At 32.7% G+C, this 19,429-nt stretch overlaps 4 protein-coding genes, 1 non-coding gene and 1 pseudogene across 6 annotated transcripts in view; 5 read left to right on the top strand and 1 right to left on the bottom strand.

The window, feature by feature from the left end:
- LOC126774399 (ATP-dependent RNA helicase p62-like) overlaps positions 1-14,792 on the top strand; it is a 43,334-nt gene extending 28,542 nt beyond the window's left edge. Inside the window, exons 2-6 of the mRNA XM_050495911.1 lie at positions 11,965-12,019; positions 12,107-13,048; positions 13,224-13,456; positions 13,844-14,022; positions 14,526-14,792. Coding sequence (XP_050351868.1) covers positions 11,967-12,019; positions 12,107-13,048; positions 13,224-13,456; positions 13,844-14,022; positions 14,526-14,663 — 1,545 coding nt within the window. The 5' untranslated portion in view covers positions 11,965-11,966 and the 3' untranslated portion in view covers positions 14,664-14,792. The remainder of the gene's footprint in view (positions 1-11,964; positions 12,020-12,106; positions 13,049-13,223; positions 13,457-13,843; positions 14,023-14,525) is intronic.
- On the top strand, positions 1,519-5,693 carry LOC126774392 (ATP-dependent RNA helicase p62). 2 transcript variants are annotated; one of them, XM_050495898.1, is made up of 6 exons: positions 1,519-1,582; positions 1,748-1,813; positions 2,507-3,553; positions 3,734-3,972; positions 4,721-4,899; positions 5,135-5,693. In XM_050495898.1, coding segments are annotated over exons 2-6 (1,644 nt in total). In that variant the 5' UTR covers positions 1,519-1,582; positions 1,748-1,811; the 3' UTR covers positions 5,312-5,693. The 2 variants fall into 2 exon arrangements, 1 of the variants encoding a protein (XP_050351855.1); XR_007669805.1 differs by lacking the exon at positions 5,135-5,693 and adding an exon at positions 4,064-4,548 and having other exon boundaries at positions 1,554-1,582; positions 1,750-1,813.
- LOC126774609 (small nucleolar RNA SNORA57) lies at positions 4,932-5,067 on the top strand. Its single transcript, XR_007669830.1, has one exon. It is a non-coding gene; the product is annotated as a small nucleolar RNA SNORA57 (small nucleolar RNA).
- Positions 6,240-9,132, top strand: LOC126774419 (uncharacterized). Its single transcript, XM_050495945.1, has 2 exons — positions 6,240-6,729; positions 7,959-9,132. The coding sequence occupies exons 1-2, from the start codon at positions 6,597-6,599 to the stop codon at positions 8,738-8,740; spliced, it is 915 nt and encodes a 304-aa protein (XP_050351902.1). The 5' UTR covers positions 6,240-6,596; the 3' UTR covers positions 8,741-9,132.
- On the bottom strand, positions 6,627-9,293 carry LOC126774414 (uncharacterized; annotated as a pseudogene).
- Positions 14,793-15,539: 747 nt separating the features above from the next.
- On the top strand, positions 15,540-17,827 carry LOC126774418 (uncharacterized). Its single transcript, XM_050495944.1, has 6 exons — positions 15,540-15,677; positions 16,280-16,447; positions 16,518-16,733; positions 17,058-17,213; positions 17,342-17,495; positions 17,658-17,827. Exons 1-6 carry the CDS (start codon positions 15,603-15,605, stop codon positions 17,825-17,827), a joined length of 939 nt encoding a protein of 312 aa, XP_050351901.1. The 5' UTR covers positions 15,540-15,602.
- The last annotated feature ends 1,602 nt before the right edge of the window (positions 17,828-19,429 follow it).

Raw genomic sequence — 19,429 nt, 5'->3', positions numbered from 1 at the left:
GTAAGCAATAGAAATGTTTGAAGAGGAGAGGGGGTAAAACAGATTATAAAAGCATCGAACTCAGGCATTGACAAGAAGAAAATGACTTATGCTATAAAAAATGTAAGCGTAAATGGCAACACATAATAATTTTCAATGCGTATTACTCGAATTTTATTTTTATTTTGATGTAGTAGCTTTTATCTCCATTCCATGACTTATTCTAAGAGAAATAATTTAGGGTAGTAAGCTTCACAAAACATGGACAATTTGAGTATGGTCAGATTTTGGCAAAATGTAATAAGATTAATTATGAACGATTACGATTACATATTAACTTTGATTGAGTTTGAAGAGACGATGAGGGGATTTGAGGCACTTACTTGACTCATTCCCTTTACTTTTTTGATTATTTTCGTTGTACTGTAATCGTTATTGATGAACATATTCGTGAATGTAATCGTTAATCTGATTACGTTTTGCCCAAATCTGGGTATAAACTGGTAAAAGCGGATTTAAAAATTGCTTTTAGAAATTCCTGATATACATATTTTTACTACCCTTACTTCGTATAAGGATATTTTGTGGCCAACATGATGATGGTGTTCTCTCTCTCTTTCTAATCATATCTTCTTTTGCCACCTTCATGTGCATATAATTATTTAAACAATCATACTAATATTACAAGTATTAACACGAAAATGTGTATGAGTGCATGGATATTTAATACGCTACGTTACGTTTATGTAAAAAATTGAATATGGAGTATATATAGCTTATACCCTGTCTTAACATACATGTCAACTAGCACCTACCAATCCCATCTATAAGATTGCACATAAGTTATTCGAGACTATTTTTAAATAAAAGTAATTGAAAACACTCTGGCCACAATAAAAATCTCAGCACCTGAATGTGTATTCCTTTTATCCACAAACATTTTTTATTGAAGCTCTCTTAATCGTAAAAACATATCTGAACCTCCTAGTATAAGCTCAACTACTTCCTCACCTCATTTTTATAACCATGTGTAGCACATGATTATAAAAAAAAGATGAATATTACTTTATATCATTATATGTTACAGGTATAAGTTGTATAAATATGGAATGTCCATAGGTTTATAATAATATGTTTATTATAATGTAAATTCTACTATTGTGAAAGCTAAACCGAATACATTATTTTTGTTAAGCAATCGTATTCACCATCCAACCTTTTGACTTGAGGTTGAGTTGTAAAGTCATTTATATAAATTAATATTAATTCAAGATGTCGTTAATTGAATTTAATATTTATTTTGTTGGAATTATATGAAGTGTATTTTATTATAAACTAAGGTGTATATTTAAACGTAAATGTAAAAAGTTATTTAAAATATTTATTTTAACAAAATGGTTAACAATAATTAATTAATTACCATTCAAACCGTAGACAGAGAATTAGTCACTCTGTCTACGATTCAAACCCATAAACAATACGATATTTTTAAGTATAGAATGAACTGAAGTTTAGTTCTCTCACTAAAAGTCATTCGTTCGTCATATTTCAGACATTTCGGTTATAACGCCATTTTATCTCTCTTGCTAAAGCAGTGGTCAAGGTGAGACGTGCGTTATAGTGACTTGTGTTAAATAATTATTTTATCATTTTACTTAATTTTTATCAACGTTTTGTATTTTTAAAGTTCAATAATTATTGTCACAGAAACTTAAAATATAAATAATATATTTATATCTCGTTTATAAAATAATTACTATCCTTACAGAGAGACCCTGCAAAAAAATCTTCCAATATCAAGATCATCCTGCAGACATCAATAAAAAAACAAAATGTAAGTATCAATCAATGTATAATACTTATCCTTAAGAAGTATATTTTTTATTAAAATCGAATGCTTTGATAAAAATGAATCATGTCATTATAATCAATACCACAAGTAACCTTTCTATTAAGTAAATATAACTGTAACCATTAAATTATTTTGCTCAGAAGTATTTAAAATCATTAACTCATTTAGCTATATATAATAAAATCGTCATTTTAGATATATCATAGAAGAAACAATAGTTTATTTCCACATTTCCTAATCACCGCCATTTTGAAATGGCGTGAGGTGTGTCAGCGTGTCTTGACAATTTTCGTAGAATTTATACCTGGATAATGATTACATCTTTCTTTAAATTGAGCGTCGATTATTTCTTTTATGAGATTGACATAACTTTGTGTATCGAATGGTACAATATAATTTTGAAGTATTACTTAAAATAGAGCAATTTAAAGCAACCCAATGCGCATGTCAGAACTGTAAAATTCAATCAATACTACCGCGTGTTCTACTTTAGTGAGACTGCGTTTTTAATAAAGAACACGAGATTCGCCATTACGATTTAATGATATTTAATTCACAATTTTATTAATAATGAAATATTGGTACATATGTTTTATTTATTTCATGTTTGTTTAGTACTCGTGGAGAAGTCTACTACATTCTTTTAAAACTCATCGAACGTTTTTTTATTTATAGGTCTAGTAATTGGAACAATAGCCGTGGTGAAAACGGTGGTTCCAAATTTGGAGGAAACAAATTTGGTAGCAACAACACGTCAAGATTTGGGAATGGTGGCTCTAAATTTGGAGGCGGTGGAGGGAAATTCGGTAGTGGCGGAGGTGGTTATGGTGGCAAAAAAGAATTTTCGGGTGGTCAGAACATGAGGCGCCCAAATTGGGATTCATTGTCTCTGCAACCATTTAACAAAGATTTTTATAATCCACCTCCATCAGTCCTCAATAGGTCACCATATGAAGTAGAAGAATACAGAAATGAACATGAGGTTACTGTAAGTGGAGCTGAGGTTCCTCACCCCATTCAGCACTTTGAAGAAGGAAATTTCCCAGACTATGTCATGTCATCTATCAAAGGTATGGGTTACAAGGATCCAACACCAATCCAAGCCCAAGGATGGCCAATTGCAATGTCTGGTAAAAATTTGGTTGGTATTGCTCAAACAGGTTCAGGTAAAACATTAGCCTACATTTTACCTGCCATTGTGCATATAAATAACCAGCCACCAGTGAGACGAGGTGATGGTCCCATTGCACTTGTATTGGCACCCACTAGAGAACTCGCACAACAGATTCAGCAAGTAGCCACCGACTTTGGCAATGCGGCTTATGTTCGTAATACTTGCATATTTGGAGGTGCCCCAAAACGTGAACAGGCTCGTGACTTAGAAAGAGGAGTGGAAATTGTAATTGCTACTCCGGGACGGTTGATTGACTTCTTGGAAAAGGGCACAACTAATTTACAGCGGTGCACATATTTAGTGCTGGATGAAGCTGACCGTATGTTGGACATGGGTTTTGAACCTCAAATAAGAAAGATAATAGAACAAATTCGTCCAGACAGACAAACTTTAATGTGGTCTGCAACATGGCCCAAAGAAGTTAGAAAATTGGCAGAAGATTACCTTGGTGATTATGTTCAAATCAATGTTGGTTCTATGCAACTGTCTGCTAACCATAACATTCTACAAATTGTAGATGTTTGCCAAGAACATGAGAAAGAAAACAAGTATGTATTATTGGATAATTTATTGTTAATATTAATTTGAATATGTGATGACATAGAATTTAGAATGAAACAAACTTTGATTAGAATAAAGTATTATCCTCTAAGAAGATCTGAATACTCCATGGTGATATTTTAACATATTTTATCTCTTCAATCTCTTAAAATTTCCTTTTATTGCAGGTTAAATGTGTTGCTTCAAGAAATAGGACAAAACCAAGATCCTGGAGCTAAAACTATAATTTTTGTTGAAACTAAAAGAAAAGTAGAAAACATAACAAGAAACATTAGACGATATGGATGGCCTGCTGTTTGCATGCACGGCGACAAAACACAACAAGAAAGAGATGATGTATTATACCAATTCAAGCAAGGCCGTGCTAATATTCTTGTTGCAACTGATGTTGCAGCTAGAGGATTAGGTATGTTCGAGATATTTTTCCATATTGACTAATAAAACACTATGTTAAACAAGGTAACTTAAATAAAATGTAATTTGTTTTGTACTTTCAGAGGCACTGGCGGAAAGTTATTGTGTTCTGTTTTACTATTACAAAATATTGAACAAGTTACTGCACTGGATTTGTTGATAAGATCTAATCTGATGCAGTGGTATTTTTTTGGAGAATGCAATAACTTGTCTTAAATGGTGCCTCAATGTGCCTTTCACTACAACTGGACCCGAGGCCGGAAAGCTGGAAAGTATGTCCGTGATTTCGGATACACTTGAAAGTTGTTGAAAACCTGGTGATGCACTATGAAATGTTGAACAATTGCTAAGTTGCAAGATAGAATTAGAAGTGCATTGTTGAAAAACTTGACCACAAGTTGAACTGATCGGCAAGAGGTCAAGGGTTTTCTGTTTCGGCCAAATTGGAGTTTTCAAGAGGGCAATGAAAATTATAACACTACTTAAATGTCAACGCCCTTAACAATACTCCTGGGTTCTCTGAGTGAGAGGCAAAATTAGATTTCATACAAATGTGTAACTCATTCATGTAAGTAAATATGGTTGTGAGTTACCTAACATATGTGAAATTTGTTTTCAAGACTTCAAATAACTGATTAATTGAAGATTCTTGTAAATAATTATCATCATAAAACTTCTATAAGCAATAAATAATCTTTGTATCGGTGTAGAGTTTTAACATTTATTCATTCTTTATTTAGATGTGGATGGTATTAAATTTGTTATAAACTTCGACTATCCTAATTCATCTGAGGACTACATTCACCGAATTGGCAGAACAGGGCGATCAAAATCAAAAGGAACATCATATGCCTTTTTCACACCTTCAAATTCTCGTCAAGCTAAAGACCTTGTTTCTGTGCTCCAAGAGGCAAATCAGGTTAGTACTAACAATTTTACCCTTATCATTTTCCTCATACCTTTGGCATGGGTACGCCTATCAATGACGTGACATGAATGCAAGTATGAGGTACATTAAAACAGCTACATGCCTTCGGTGTTCACATATAACTTTATCTGGATCCCATCCTCAGATGCTGTAACATTGTTAATTTATATTGATATGATTTTCTTCTTAAAAGTTTTGTTTGTTTATTATAACCATTTTCTTATAGATTATTAGTCCTCAACTGCAGACCATGGCTGACCGCTGCGGAGGTGGAGGCGGAGGCTGGAATAGAAATAGATTTGGAGGTGGTCGTGGAGGAGGTGGCTCATTCAAAAGAGGATCCAACTTCGGCAGGGGCAATGGACATGGCAGCAGTGGCCATAAAAGATTTAATGAATATTAATTTAATAACTAGCTATTATTTAAAGTAGTGATTTTAAGCAAATCCTCATAGGAATAAAAAGTGTGAATGTTGTATTGTATCTAGAACAAAGTCTAGACTGGTGTTAAAGCAAAATGACTTCAATAATTTTACTTTTTAAATTTAAATTTTATTTATTTTGTTTTCCAAAAATAACAGGTCAAAATCTTATGAATGAACTGAATTATTTAATTTAATTTTTACTGTGATATTTAGTGAGGATTAGCTGAAGTGTTATTAAGTTATTCGTCACATTACCTGTCAAAAAATATCTCAATAAGCAATTTACAGCTGTTTGCAGATGTCTGCCCCAAATAAGAGATTCATTCCAATTCAGTTATCTGGTAATAAAAAAATATAAATACGTATGGCTTTTATTTGATCTAATGGAATTTTGTATAACGATACTTTATATACCTATTTACAAAAAAATCTAAACGCGATAGTGAAAGAAAAAGGTAAAGCGACTACACAGGATAGAAGATTTTGATAACATTGGTGTAAGACAAACACTGCTAATACAATATTATAAGCAGAATCAAACTTTCCGGACGTTAAACCTCAAGCTGTCGGATTAGTTTTAAAAAGTAATGCACTTTGCGAGAGGCAGCGCGAAATACGGTCAGGCGTATCACTAATATAATTTTTATAATAATTTATAAACCAGATTTTAACAGCAGTATTAAGTCAATAGTTCTTATACTTTTCCAATAAATGTAATAGCATTCATATTGTTTTGTTTATAATATAATATTTTCTAGGATTTAGTCTGCGCGTAAAACAATATTGCTAAGAATATGTAGGTACTGTGGTTTATGTCATGCGAAAAAATGAGTGGTTTTGGATATAATAGTTAGGGTCCGTTCACACAGACCGGCTCGGAGAGGAGAGCAGATTTTATCACGTTGGAAACAGTGTTTTGAGTGATTGTAGTAAAGTTTATTTTTGCATTTGCACCTTTTTTGTCATTAAAAATGCCTGAACGCGCTTCGTGTGAAGTAATAAAAGGAGCCGACCGGCTCCGCTTGCGTGCTCTTTCTCGCTCGCGCAGCCGATCGGCTCTGATTGCGTGCTCTTTCTCGCTTGCGCAGCCTGTCGGCTCCGATTGCGTGCTCTTTCTCGCTCGCGCAGCCGATGGGCTCCGATTGCGTGCTCTTTCTCTATCGCGTAGCCGATCGGCTCCGATTGCGTGCCCGCTGCGGCCGCGCCGACCGCCATTTTGATAGCAACATTTGAACGTAATAGTTGTGCGTACTTGTACGAAAAGATGAATGATGAAAAATTAATAATACTCGTGTCAAAATATGAGTGTTTATTTGACATAACCAAGCCATCATATAGCGATCGGATAATGAAAGACAATGCATGGGAGGAAATTAGCAAATGTCTCGGAATAAGTGGTAAGTAAGGTTTTCATTGTTTTACACCTACCCCCAGATACTCAAACGAATTTTAAAGCAAGGGCTTCTTAAACTCGTGCTGCGACGTGTTAGATTCAAAGTCAAAATAGGAATAACATGAGTTTAAATGCGCCCTTACTTTAAAAACTCGTTTGAGTATCTGATCGTTAGAATATACTTATGTAGTAGACAATTTTTATTAAATATAACTTAAGAAACTCGCGTAGCCACTTGATCTTGCCAATCTAAAGCACCACTTGATGAAAAATAATCCTTAAATTTATTCCTTGTGGTTAGAACTGCGTCGCTATTAGAACTGTTTTCATTATTATTGTCTGTTATTGCTGTTAATAAATTTATATTGCTGTGAAATTCATTCTCTTGTCCTGGCGTCCGATTTTCTATTAAAAAATTATGTAAACATGTAGTTGCTAATATAATTAAATCACAGTACTTCGGCTGAATTTTCATTCGTTTTTGATAAATTTCAAATCTTTGAGTTAGCATTCCAAATGCACATTCTACGACTTTTCTTGCCCTGCTTAAACGCAGATTAAATACTTTTTTTGATAATTCTGTTCTTGCTTGTTCTCTTGGATACGGCCGCAATATATTATTGCTCAAAGGAAATGCCTCGTCTCCTATAAAAACATGTGGTAAGCTTTCAGTGGTACTAGGTAGAGGTTTATTTGGGGGCAGCTTTAACTTATTGGTGTTGTTTTTTCCAAAATTTTGAATTCTGTAAAATTCCGCCGTCGCTATTTTTACCATATGATCCGACATCAACAATTAAAAAACTGTATTTCGCGTCGACCACAGCTAGTAACACTGTACTGAAAAAGTTTTTATAATTATAGTATAAGCTTCCACTATTATCTGGTGCCTGTATATTGACATGCTTTCCGTCTATAGCGCCCAAACAGTTAGGAAAATTCCAAATATTAAAGAAATCACGTGAAACCTTTTCCCACATTTCTTCATCTGGCATCTGCATAACTATGGGCATCAAAACATCACAAATTACTCTGATTGTCTCATGAATAATTGAATGAACTGTAGAAATTCCCATTCGAAAATTAAATGACAAGTTTTTGAAACTGCAACCAGTGATGAGGAATCTGTAAAAATAAAACAAACACACAAAATAGAAATATAAGACTGCCGTACCAAAACGAACTATAAAATAAAAAAGAGTTATGTTATTAATTTTTCATTTCTGTTCTTTCCAGTGACGCAGTGCCAGGATCGTTGGAAGAAACTGCGAGATAACTTCAGAAAAGCCTATTATAACCGAAAAGGCAAGAGTGGCGATGGTGCAACTACGTCCAAATTGATAAAATTTGAAAAAGAACTTTCTTTTATAATACCATTTTTTCGCAATCGAAACCAAAAACTGCGAGATAACTTCAGAAAAGCCTATTATAACCGAAAAGGCAAGAGTGGCGATGGTGCAACTACGTCCAAATTGATAAAATTTGAAAAAGAACTTTCTTTTATAATACCATTTTTTCGCAATCGAAACCAAATATCTAATGTAACATTATCATCGGATGATTCAGAGCCTGGCACACCAATACCACCACCATCGACATCATCTAAACGTTCTGACCATTCTGAAGTTGAATCGCTTGCAAGTACTTCTGGCTCGAAAAAGAGACCACGCTTAAGCAAAGATGTTGCTACGGTTTTCGAAGAGTATCTTGAAGAAAAAAGAAATACTACACCCCGTGACAAGGCATTACGTAATTTTTTTTTGTCTATGTCAGATACAGTGGAAACATTCCCAAAAGAAGTCCAAGCACGAATTAAAAGGCGCGTGTTTAACATTGTTAATGAAGCTGAATTAAGTCTGTATGAAAATAGTACAGATTTGAATTATTCTTTGTCTATAAATTCACCGCCATCGACTAATCAATCTACTTACCTAGTGTCAAACGAAACCTATATTCCTCAAAACTATCCAGATCAGACTACTTACGGGTACAATACCAGCACACAAAATACAAAATAATAAACAATCAAAAACAATAATAATTATAATAATAATAATTAAACACACACAAATCTGTACTATTTAATTACATTTCATTAACGTAAATAATGCTTAATAAATGGAGGGCTGTGATTTTGTGATCTATTTAGATGTTTGTGTTATTTAACATGATTAGTATAAGTAATTTACATTTCATTAACGTAAACAATGCTTAATAAATGGAGGGCTGTGATTTTGTGATCTAAATAACATGATTAGTATAAATAATTGTTTTTTATTTACCTTAAAGTTACCGTTAACCTTTCTTCGGCTGTAATGGTGCAACGATAATTTGTAGTCTTTTTTGTTATATGTACTCTTAACAAATCTGTCAATTTCAAAAATTGCCAATATTCCATACGATAATACTCATAAAATTTTAGGCTATCTCTCTTCAATTCCTCGAAAATGGTGTGAAACTCCCCATGGATTAGTCTGTTTTTCCAAATATGTTTTACCCATATTTGTTTCCGCTTGCGCTTACGTTTCCTATGTTCTATTTCAAGTAATCTTGCTAACAAATATATTTCTTCGTCGGAGATGTAAATCCATGTTTCGAAAAGCACACGTTAACACACCGAAAACAAAACTTAGACTGCGCGGAATACTGGCACTGCCTTTGTAGTGTATCCACCCGACTCCGAGCGCATCCGACCGGCTCCGAGCACATCCAACCGCACCCGCTTTCAGATCTCTTCCAGCCGGTCGATGTGAAATAGTTGGCGGCTCCGCTCCGGCCAATTCCAAGCGTATACGACCCGGTCTGTGTGAACGGACCCTTAGGTTTACAAGTCTGAGCTCGACCGACTTGTCAGTGCGGCTGGGGGAGCGGATTTGGCCAGACTCAGAGCGGTGTCGAGGGCGGAGTCTAGAGCTTGGTTGCAGGCTTTGCCTTCCCCCTACTTTGGGACTCTTCTCGACAGTGACTCTGCGTGTGGCTGTGGCTCTCCGCCTTGGCTGCGATGTTTGTCAACCACACCGATGCATCTGCGGATCCATGGTGGGTGCCAACGGTCATCACGCATTGAGTTGCGGACGATGCTCGGGGAGATTTCCCCGACACCACGCTCTAAACGACATTGTCCGGAGAGTCTTGGTTTCGGCGAATGTCCCATGCGTCCTGGAACCACCAGGTCTCAGTCGCTCCGATGGCAAGAGACCGGATGGCTTGACACTGGTCCAATGGCAAAGGGGAAGAAGTTTGATATGGGATGCTACCTGTGTCAATACCTTCGCGGCCTCTCACCTGGCCCACACAACACGGACGGCTGGGGCGGCTGCTGAGAGTGCAGCAGCGAGGAAACGGGAGAAGTATGCCCCCTTTTTAAAATATTATTTATTTGTACCACTAGCGGTTGAGACGTCGGGATGTTGGGGGTCGGATGCCCTCAGTTTAATAAGGGAAATTGGCTGTCGCCTTAGAGAGAGGGGATTTGACAGTCGCTCCGGGTCACACTTGGCACAAAGGTTGTCCATTGCCATACAACGCGGAAATGCGGCCTGCATTATGGGCAGCTTTGCGTCGGGTGGGAATCGGGAGGGACTATTGTAAAATTTGACTAAAATAATAAAAATTAATAATCTAAATTAAAAAAAAAAGTTAGGTATATATTTGAATCTGATAGCCGTGTATACCGTTTATATTTTCAATGTGGAGCATGCTTTTCGGTTTATTTTCTATTTATTTGAATAACGAAACACTAAGGGTCCTATCTCATTAGAACAACTGTACGCAACTGCTGACTGCCTCGTTAGTCTATTGGCTAAATGTAAGGCCGCAGACCCGGAGGTCCTGGGTTCAATTCCTAGATAGGGCCAATAAAAAGTTATTGGGTTTTCTTGTCAGAAAAATTTCTGTAGCAGCCCGAAGTCATGAAGTTGGAAGTGTGTATTCATTCGTATTATTAATTTAATTAATTTGTAACAATCCCGAAACCTAAGAAATCATTACGTAAACATATATATTTTTTGCGGCTCGCAATACTATGACTAACACGTATTTGTGGTCCCTATTAAGAAAATATGAGTATCGCTACATTAGAACATTATGGCGGCGCCACAGTTCACGCCACCAACAAAATGTGTACAGTTGTATGAACCAAGCTCCTGTATATATATATATATATATATATATATATATATATATATATATGGTTGTGCAACCAATTGTCAATTGTATTGTCAGCAACCGAATCACCGCTGACGGCGCAACTATTAATATGTATAAAGCTATTTGGCGTTTCACTCACTTAACCACCAACCAAGGACTATTATTATATTTATATTATAATTAAAACGGTTTTACTGTAACTCAGGAACGTATTTTCTTAGTGCTTTATAATATTATTATGAATGAAGTAGATCTCAGATCATGAGCAAAGGATGGCCGATAAATGATCAGCATTTATATTTTTAACAAAAAGATTTACTAACTATAAGCTAAAACTTATTATTCAAAATACATTTTTCACTGATAGAAAGTTTTTTTCATCATTGCCTTATTTCTTTATTTAACTTACTTTTGTGTTGTCAATTTTGAAACTGACAATCCTGGTGTTTGTTTTGGTGTTTCTCGCTTGGTAGCTCAGGACAAAACGGCGTTACGACCGGTGGCACCGCAATAACGTCCTAATGAGATTGGGTCGTATTTACACCGATCGACGTAAAATTTAAATTCTTTACAATTTCCATCAATTTAACATTTCAATATAAATTATTGATAATAAATTTTACAATAAGTTTGATATATTTTGTTTTAACCGTATTCAATATTGTGTGTTAATTGCTTTAAAATATATTCGTGTGAAAATAGAAGATTGTTGTCTGAACTAACTATGATTAAACTTTAACAGGTTGAAAACATTTTAAATTTAAATAAAAGCATACATTTATTTACCGCAAATTGTATTGATATTTCTAAAAAATAAGTTTTTGAAAGGTTGATACATTTTATTACTGTGATTAAATGAAAACTTGCAGGTAGATTTATTGGTTAGTGCATTGTTGAAAATTAAAAAAAATCGTAAACTAAGTTTTAGGTAACTCTGTGTAACACTATTTGACAGTTGATAGCGGAAAATTTCGAAGTGTCAAACTGTCAAGAACTTGTAAAACTGAAAATACAGTAATGCGGTTTTTAACTTGAAAGAATTGTTTTATGTATAAAAATTAATGTAATTTGTGTCAACTATATTTTAACTTAGTCATGGCGCTTAATGTTTTAAAAAGTTTTTTACAACGTAAAGATTTCTTTAATTTGTAAGTAGTTTAATTATTATGTCATGTATCCACATAATTTAATTTTTTTGAGGTTATATTCAAACATGGTTTTTATTTCCTTTGTAGACTCTTGAAAGATGGTAAAAAGATATCGCAAAGCAGAGCATATTCAATTGGATTATGTAGTGACAGTAAAGTTAAAGCAAATTATATAGCTTTACGAAGCAATGTAGCCAGAAACTGGCAATTAACTTGTTTTTCAGTTAAGAATCAATTATATTCAACACAAATTGCACAACAAAGTGATAGTGAATATTGTAATGAAAATAATATTACTATAATTGGGGATGATGTACCTAGCCCAGTAAGAGATATTGACACAAGCAATCTTCCAGACTATATCAAAATTTTTTTGAAAGAGCAGGGCTTTACAAAACCAACAGTAATTCAGTCTCAGGGTTGGCCTATTGCAATATCTGGTAAAAATTTCGTTGGTATTGCTCAGACAGGTACTGGAAAAACATTGGCGTATTTATTGCCAGCAGCTATTAAGTTAAAAGAAAATAAAGGACGAAAAGGAAGAGGCCCAAGAGTGTTAGTTTTGGCGCCCACTAGAGAATTAGCAAAGCAGATTGAAGTAGTTGCAAAGGATTTTCAAAAATTATTAAATATAAGATGTTTATGTATATATGGTGGTGTTAGTAGAACAGGACAAGCTGAAGAGTTAAGGGCTGGTATTGATATATTAATAGCCACACCCGGTAGATTAAACGATTTTATTAACAGTAAAGTCACAAATCTAAGTCGCTGTACCTACGTTGTGTTGGATGAAGCTGACAGGATGTTAGATATGGGCTTTGAGCCTCAGATTCGAGAGGCTTTGGAGGAAGTACCTCATGACAGACAAATTTTGATGTTTTCCGCTACATGGCCTAAGGAAGTACAGTATTTGGCAAAGGATTATTTAGGAGAGTTTGTCCAAGTCAATGTTGGTTCTACAGAATTGTCAGCAAATCACAACATTCAACAGCATATACATGTTTGTGATCAAGAAGAAAAGATGAACAAGTATGTATATCTCTGCTTTTATGTGTAACTCTGACTGTTTATTTATGTTACTACTAATTACAAATACAAATAAATATAATTTTTTATGAAGCCAAATTTTTGAACTCAAATTAAATTTGTTTTCCATTCTATTAAATGAATTACAATTTTCAAATTTTGTGATATAATTTTTCAGGTTTAAATCAATTATGCATGATGTATCAGGACAAGGCTTTGGTAAAATGCTAGTTTTTACCAATACAAAGAAATTTGTTGACAGTTTGTCTCTTATGTTGAGAAGAAATGGTTGGCCAGCTGTAGGTATACACGGTGATAAGACTCAGTTTCAAAGAGATAATGTAATTGATAAATTTAGAAGTGGTAAAATAAATATACTTGTTGCAACTGACGTAGCAGCTAGAGGATTAGGTAAGTCTTTGATATTTTAAGTTATGGTTGTTAACTGATTAACAACCACCCCAGTGCGTTGAATTAAAAAATCATGTAAAAATAATTTCATTTGGTGTTAGGTGTGATAGAGGCTGTGTTGTTTGAAAAATGAGTGAGTTAGTGATACTACATTGGCACAAAATGGAAAGAGTAATATTATTTATTTTGCCACTTTGTGGGCTGCTTTCAACACTTGATGTTCATTTGCATGTCTGCATTCATATTATTGAATATATATAAAAATTAAATCATTATAATTTTTGTGTAAATGTAATTTATTCTTTGATTCTCTAATTTTTTAAATGTTCAGTAACATCATAAGAAACCTTAGTTATATGTTTAAGGTGAATATTTTATTTATTTTAGATGTGGAAGGGGTAACACATGTAATCAACTATGATTACCCCAATACTTCAGAAGACTATATCCACAGGATTGGACGAACAGGTCGCTTGCAGAATACTGGCATTGCTCATACAATCCTTACCAGTGAAAATGCAAGACAGGCTAAAAGTTTGATTGCTGTCTTAAAAGAAGCAAATCAGGTTTGTACATATGTAGAAAAATGTAGCATCATGTTCATAAGTAGGTCTTACTAAATGTGGTCTATACTTTAATATTATAACTTTTTTTAAAATACTACTTGTTTTCAAAATATTTTTTATTGTTGGGAACCAAAAATATCAAATAATTCTGCAACTTAAACATAAAAACATCTTAAGGCCATAAATAGAGACACAAGTGTGCTTCTGGACAGTAAAAAGTTTTAACCCTGTTGCTTTTAAGGAATCTTTGTATTTTTTATGGTTTTGTGCCTTATTTTTTTTTGTCTTTGTTTCTTTTTGGTGAATAAAGTTATTTATCATTGCCTTTAAATATTTTTTTTCTTTTATTTGTATAGTTATTTTTTTACTATTCTCCCAGGGCGCTCGCTATATTTGCTTGTGTTGAAGACTTTAGATATAAACTTCATTACTATTACTAAAATGTTCATTTCTAATTTTTTTTTTAGTTATTTTGTATATTTTTAACATGCTTTATTTAACAGGAAGTTCCGGAGGTCTTACAGCAGTTAGCCAAAGAAAATGAGAAAAACAAGTACCAGCAATCGAGATATGCTCCAAACAAGTACAATTCACACACGAATGGGAAGTGGAATAAATTTCGTAGTAATAAAATGTATTAGATACTTTGGTATCAGTAATTAAATGTTAAGTGATTCTGATTATGTCAAAAACGTAAAAAATATAGTGTAACTTACAAATAGTTCATATTGTGCTAGAAGTAAAGATAAATAGACCACTGAATAACTGTTTTTAATTTGTTTTTAACATTTATATACCTCCTATACTGTGTAAATTTAAAATCAGATATATAAATTGATAATAGGACATTTTTTTACATATATTAACACAGAATGTTCTCATTGGAAGATTAAATTGGTGTACCAATTGAAAAACAAACAGATGTAGAATAAAAGTATAGAAACTTTTGCTATTATAGGCATTTGTTACTTAAAGTTTAAATTTAGTTTACTTTAATTTTAGTAAATTTTACTATTTTTTTTTTCTTTACTGGGGTTTTTACTATTTATTTTATTAATCAGATTGTTTTTCTGACACTACATAATCACTGACGCATGGCTCAGTTTCATAAGGTCACAATATCAGTTGGCATATCAAAACATAATTTGGAATAAATTATACATAAAATTATAATATGTTCATGATATGTTCCATAAGTCATCTATGATATAATTTAAGCTAAGTTTATGCTTAAAGCAAATACATAATACGGAATTGTATTTTAGATAAATACTTTTAACAATACGCAGTTAAGGCGTTATGATTGTAATTTTTGATACATAAATAACATAAACAATTTAAGAACATTTTTATTATTATATTATGTTATGCTTTTATGCCAAAAGTTATCATTTTAATTTTTTATTATTATATAATTATCCGTGGTATTTTATATAATCTTTGGGTATTTCCATGGTAACATTAAACGCTTATGATAGCTGCTTGTTATATTATTTAGCCAGAAAAGGGAAAAAATATATACATATTTAATAATAATAGTGAAATAACAAAGTATAATGAGTTCGTATAAAAGCTAAGAAATGGCGTTATTGCCTGATTTAGACGTTAAATCTTTGTTAAATATTGAAGAGGACAATTTCGAGCGACTTGGCTTGGTTTGTATAATAAAACTTACTTATTCACATTAGTTGTATACTTTTTTTGTTTACTTGCGATGGATAAAAAAAGGACCAGTACTATTTGAATACATGTCCATTATTCATTCATAAAATTGAAATATAATTCATTTATTTACAATTGATTTCCTTTATATACTACTTGTACTAGAATGTATTTTTGGTCACTACCATCTTCTCAAGCTTACTCACGAAAAGGGGGAAAAATGAATGCCACTAAATATAATACAAACAAACCATACTATACGTAATAAAGTGCATTTTAAAAACATCGACTTCCTTATGATAAATAAGTACCTCTGTAATTTTTAATTTAACTAAAATAATCGTTTTGCTAAAATTAGCGCTTGGATATTAGTTTTATAATATTGGTATATTAGATAGAGATTTAATATACTAATATTATAAAAACAAAAGTAACTCTCTTTGCCTGTCTGTTACGCTTTCACTGAACAGATTTTAAACGAAATTTGGTATGAAGCAAGTTGAAAACCTGCGCTACCCAACATAAGGATGAATCCGCGGGCTAAAACTAATTAACAAATAAATTAAAGCTAAGCTAATATAATATACTTTTTTAGAAATCCTTTGCTATTCGTATGATTTATATCGGAGAATATCTTCTGCCTACCGACCAGTTAATAAAACACTTCGAAGCAACGATAAACGACGTAAACGCGGGTTATTGCGATATTAAATTGTGTGGTCTGCTTATGGTTTACGACAGTTATTTTATACATATCATTGAGGTATGTATGGATGTGTGTATATATGTATTGTTTAGCGTAACTATATGTAAGTTTATTTTAATTTTTTAAGGGATCAGAAGATACTGTTCATAGACATCTAAGATTTTTGTTTGAACGCGAACTGAAATGGATACATCAAAATACTCAAGACGATGACGTTTCTTCAGCCTTAGAAGATGCGAAAGAAGGTCTTACTGTTATTTTAGGAGAAGAAAAGGCGGCAAAACACGAAATTAACATGTTCAAGCGTCTGAAACTGCTAACAGTTTATCATTGCATACAAACAGTTTAGTATTATTTGTGATTATTTATTTAAATAAAGATTTAAACATATACATTTCAGTCACGCTTAGAGATTTGTAAGTCACCTATGTGATGGACCAATAAAATTTAAACCATTGATCTATTATGTATATTAGACCTAATTCTGATGACTATGCTTACTTAGTTCGTATTATATTTTGCATTTGTATCAATATTTTAAAACAGATAAATAGCTGAAAAAACTGGCGCTCGCTCACATTAGTATTTAAATTCATATTTAAGGCGACGCGCGGTGGGCTATTTAATTTTATAGAATTAAATTTTATAGAATTTACTTTTTTGTTAGCTAACGTTTGAAGATTGGCGAGCTTTGACCGCTCGGCCGCCATCTCTCATCGGCACCCTGGATGTTCACGGTTCCATAATGGAACACATGGAACAATTGCGCATTTGTCTAGATAAAATGAAAAGAATTTGTACGTACGCGAAAGCTGATCAAAATGTGAGTATACAATACACGATTTACATATTGTTGCTATTCCTAAATTACTAAATGGTAAATTATCAAAAACTATTTATAAATAAGCTTATTACATTTGTGATAATAAATTATGCGATTTTCAATCACAGTTGTCATTCGAGGGGCTAAGTGCGGTAGACCCTAAAATGGAAGCGTTACCAGAAGTAGGTTTATTGGACTACCTCTTACAATCACGATTCATTTTAGATCTTCGACATGTTGTTCATTTGCACCGACGTGTTAACGACTACGCTTTCTACTTCGGTAAATATTTTTAATTAATATGGTAAATGCATCAATTAAATGAAATTATTATATATATTTTTACTTATTATTTTAAATTAAAACGCTGTTATTGATATTTTTAATTAAAGAGGTAATTTAATGTAAGCTTAGGCTAACACTAAATTAATTTTGTTATTATAGAGAACGTATGGCCCCTACCTACTCACTTTACACCGCGTCTTCTCTACAAGTTGAAGGTGGACGATTCATTTGTGGAGCCTCTCCCCGTAATGCCTTGGGATATGGTCAAAAAAGAGGTCGATGAAGAGGAAAGAGAAGAACGGCAAAGTGATTATTCTTCGAGCGATTAAAAACAAAATTGACAAAAATCGGAATGTGTCGTTAAACATATATATATATTTTTTTCATATTTAGTTTTCAATTTTGTAATAAACATATTTGAATTATAAATACACGTGTCTTCATTTAGGTACCTAAAACATGCCAAAACTTAAAAGCATTCAAATAAACCCAGAAGTTGTTTGTTAGAAGTAGGGAGTCATGTTGCTAATAGAAATATATTATTTCGATGTCGCTATAGTAACAGTGAAAATATGTGTGATCAATTGAAGTAGTAGTGCGTTGTTCTATTGATATCATGGAAAATAAAATAATAAAAAAGGGCCGCAAAACCCCTTTCAGCGGAATCAAATTACCTCCAGTAACTAAAAGTAACAAAAGTGATGTAAGAACAATTTTAGACGTGGATCCTCAATATTTTTCACTAGTGGAAGGAAGACCAATCAAAACAAATACATCGATTTATAAATACAAACAAAATATTAGAAACATAGCTTTGAAACGAACACTTCACGGATTTCTTACAGATGAAATATTGAGAATCAACAGAGAAATTGAAACAGAAAGTAAAATATATAACACAGCATCAAAACATTTTGAAGAATATAAGCACAGCTTCGATAAATTTTTAGCTGATGATAATAATAAAACTATCGCAGTCATGAAAACATCAGATAATTTAGCTAAAGAGTTATCTAATGAAACGGAAGAGCACAAAAAAGCCAATTTTGAATTGGCAACCATTAAATCGAAAATACAATATATTAATGAAACCTTACAAATATTGTTATCTTTTCAGTGTTTTCTACACAGATCTGCGCCTATATTATGGCAAGAAAAATATAATATTAATTTAAATTTGGAACACTTTGAAATCCTCAGTATGGATTCAGATATTTTTATTGAAATTAACATCAATTTAATAAAAGAACGTTTAAAGAAATTACCACCTTCAAGACTGTATTTTAATACTCCTGATCAATTACTAATCGTTTTTGATTTACTTGAAAAACAAAATCTAAATTATCTATTGGTAACTGAGGAGTTAAATGCAGAGAAAAACAAATTTTTAAAATCACTGGGATATTTAAAGAATTTACTTGGAAATGAGTTAGAATACATTAAAGCAAAGGTGCATAGCTTATGTTACATACATACTATAAAATATTTTTTTTTCAGATATTTTATTTACTACTAACATTATTTTATTTTCTAGATGAGGAAAATTGAAGATTTAATAATTTGGAATGAACATCGAGAAAACGAGTTAAAAGAGATATTTTTTCAAATTTTAGAGGACAAAATGCAGTATTTGATATCATCCGAGACTGTATTACAAATTTTTAATTATGTAGAATTTGCGTATGAACAAGTAATAGCATCAAATGACGCAAATCTAAGTTCTCTAGATATGACAATATCTCTTGAAGAAGAATACAATAACTTGATGTTAGATTTGTCAGCCTTTGACTTAGACGTTATAAAAGCTATAGAAAAAGAAACGTATCAAGCCGAAGCTAAAGAAACAAAACAAGCGGAATTTGCAAGTAAACTACTAAAAGATGTTGATAAGTTAAGCAAGCGCTTAAAGTCATCCTACGAACCATCAAGGC

Source organism: Nymphalis io, chromosome 16 (assembly GCF_905147045.1).
Source record: "Nymphalis io chromosome 16, ilAglIoxx1.1, whole genome shotgun sequence".
Classification (NCBI taxonomy): Eukaryota; Metazoa; Arthropoda; class Insecta; order Lepidoptera; family Nymphalidae; genus Nymphalis; species Nymphalis io.
This window is presented reverse-complemented; position numbering and strand designations above follow the sequence as displayed.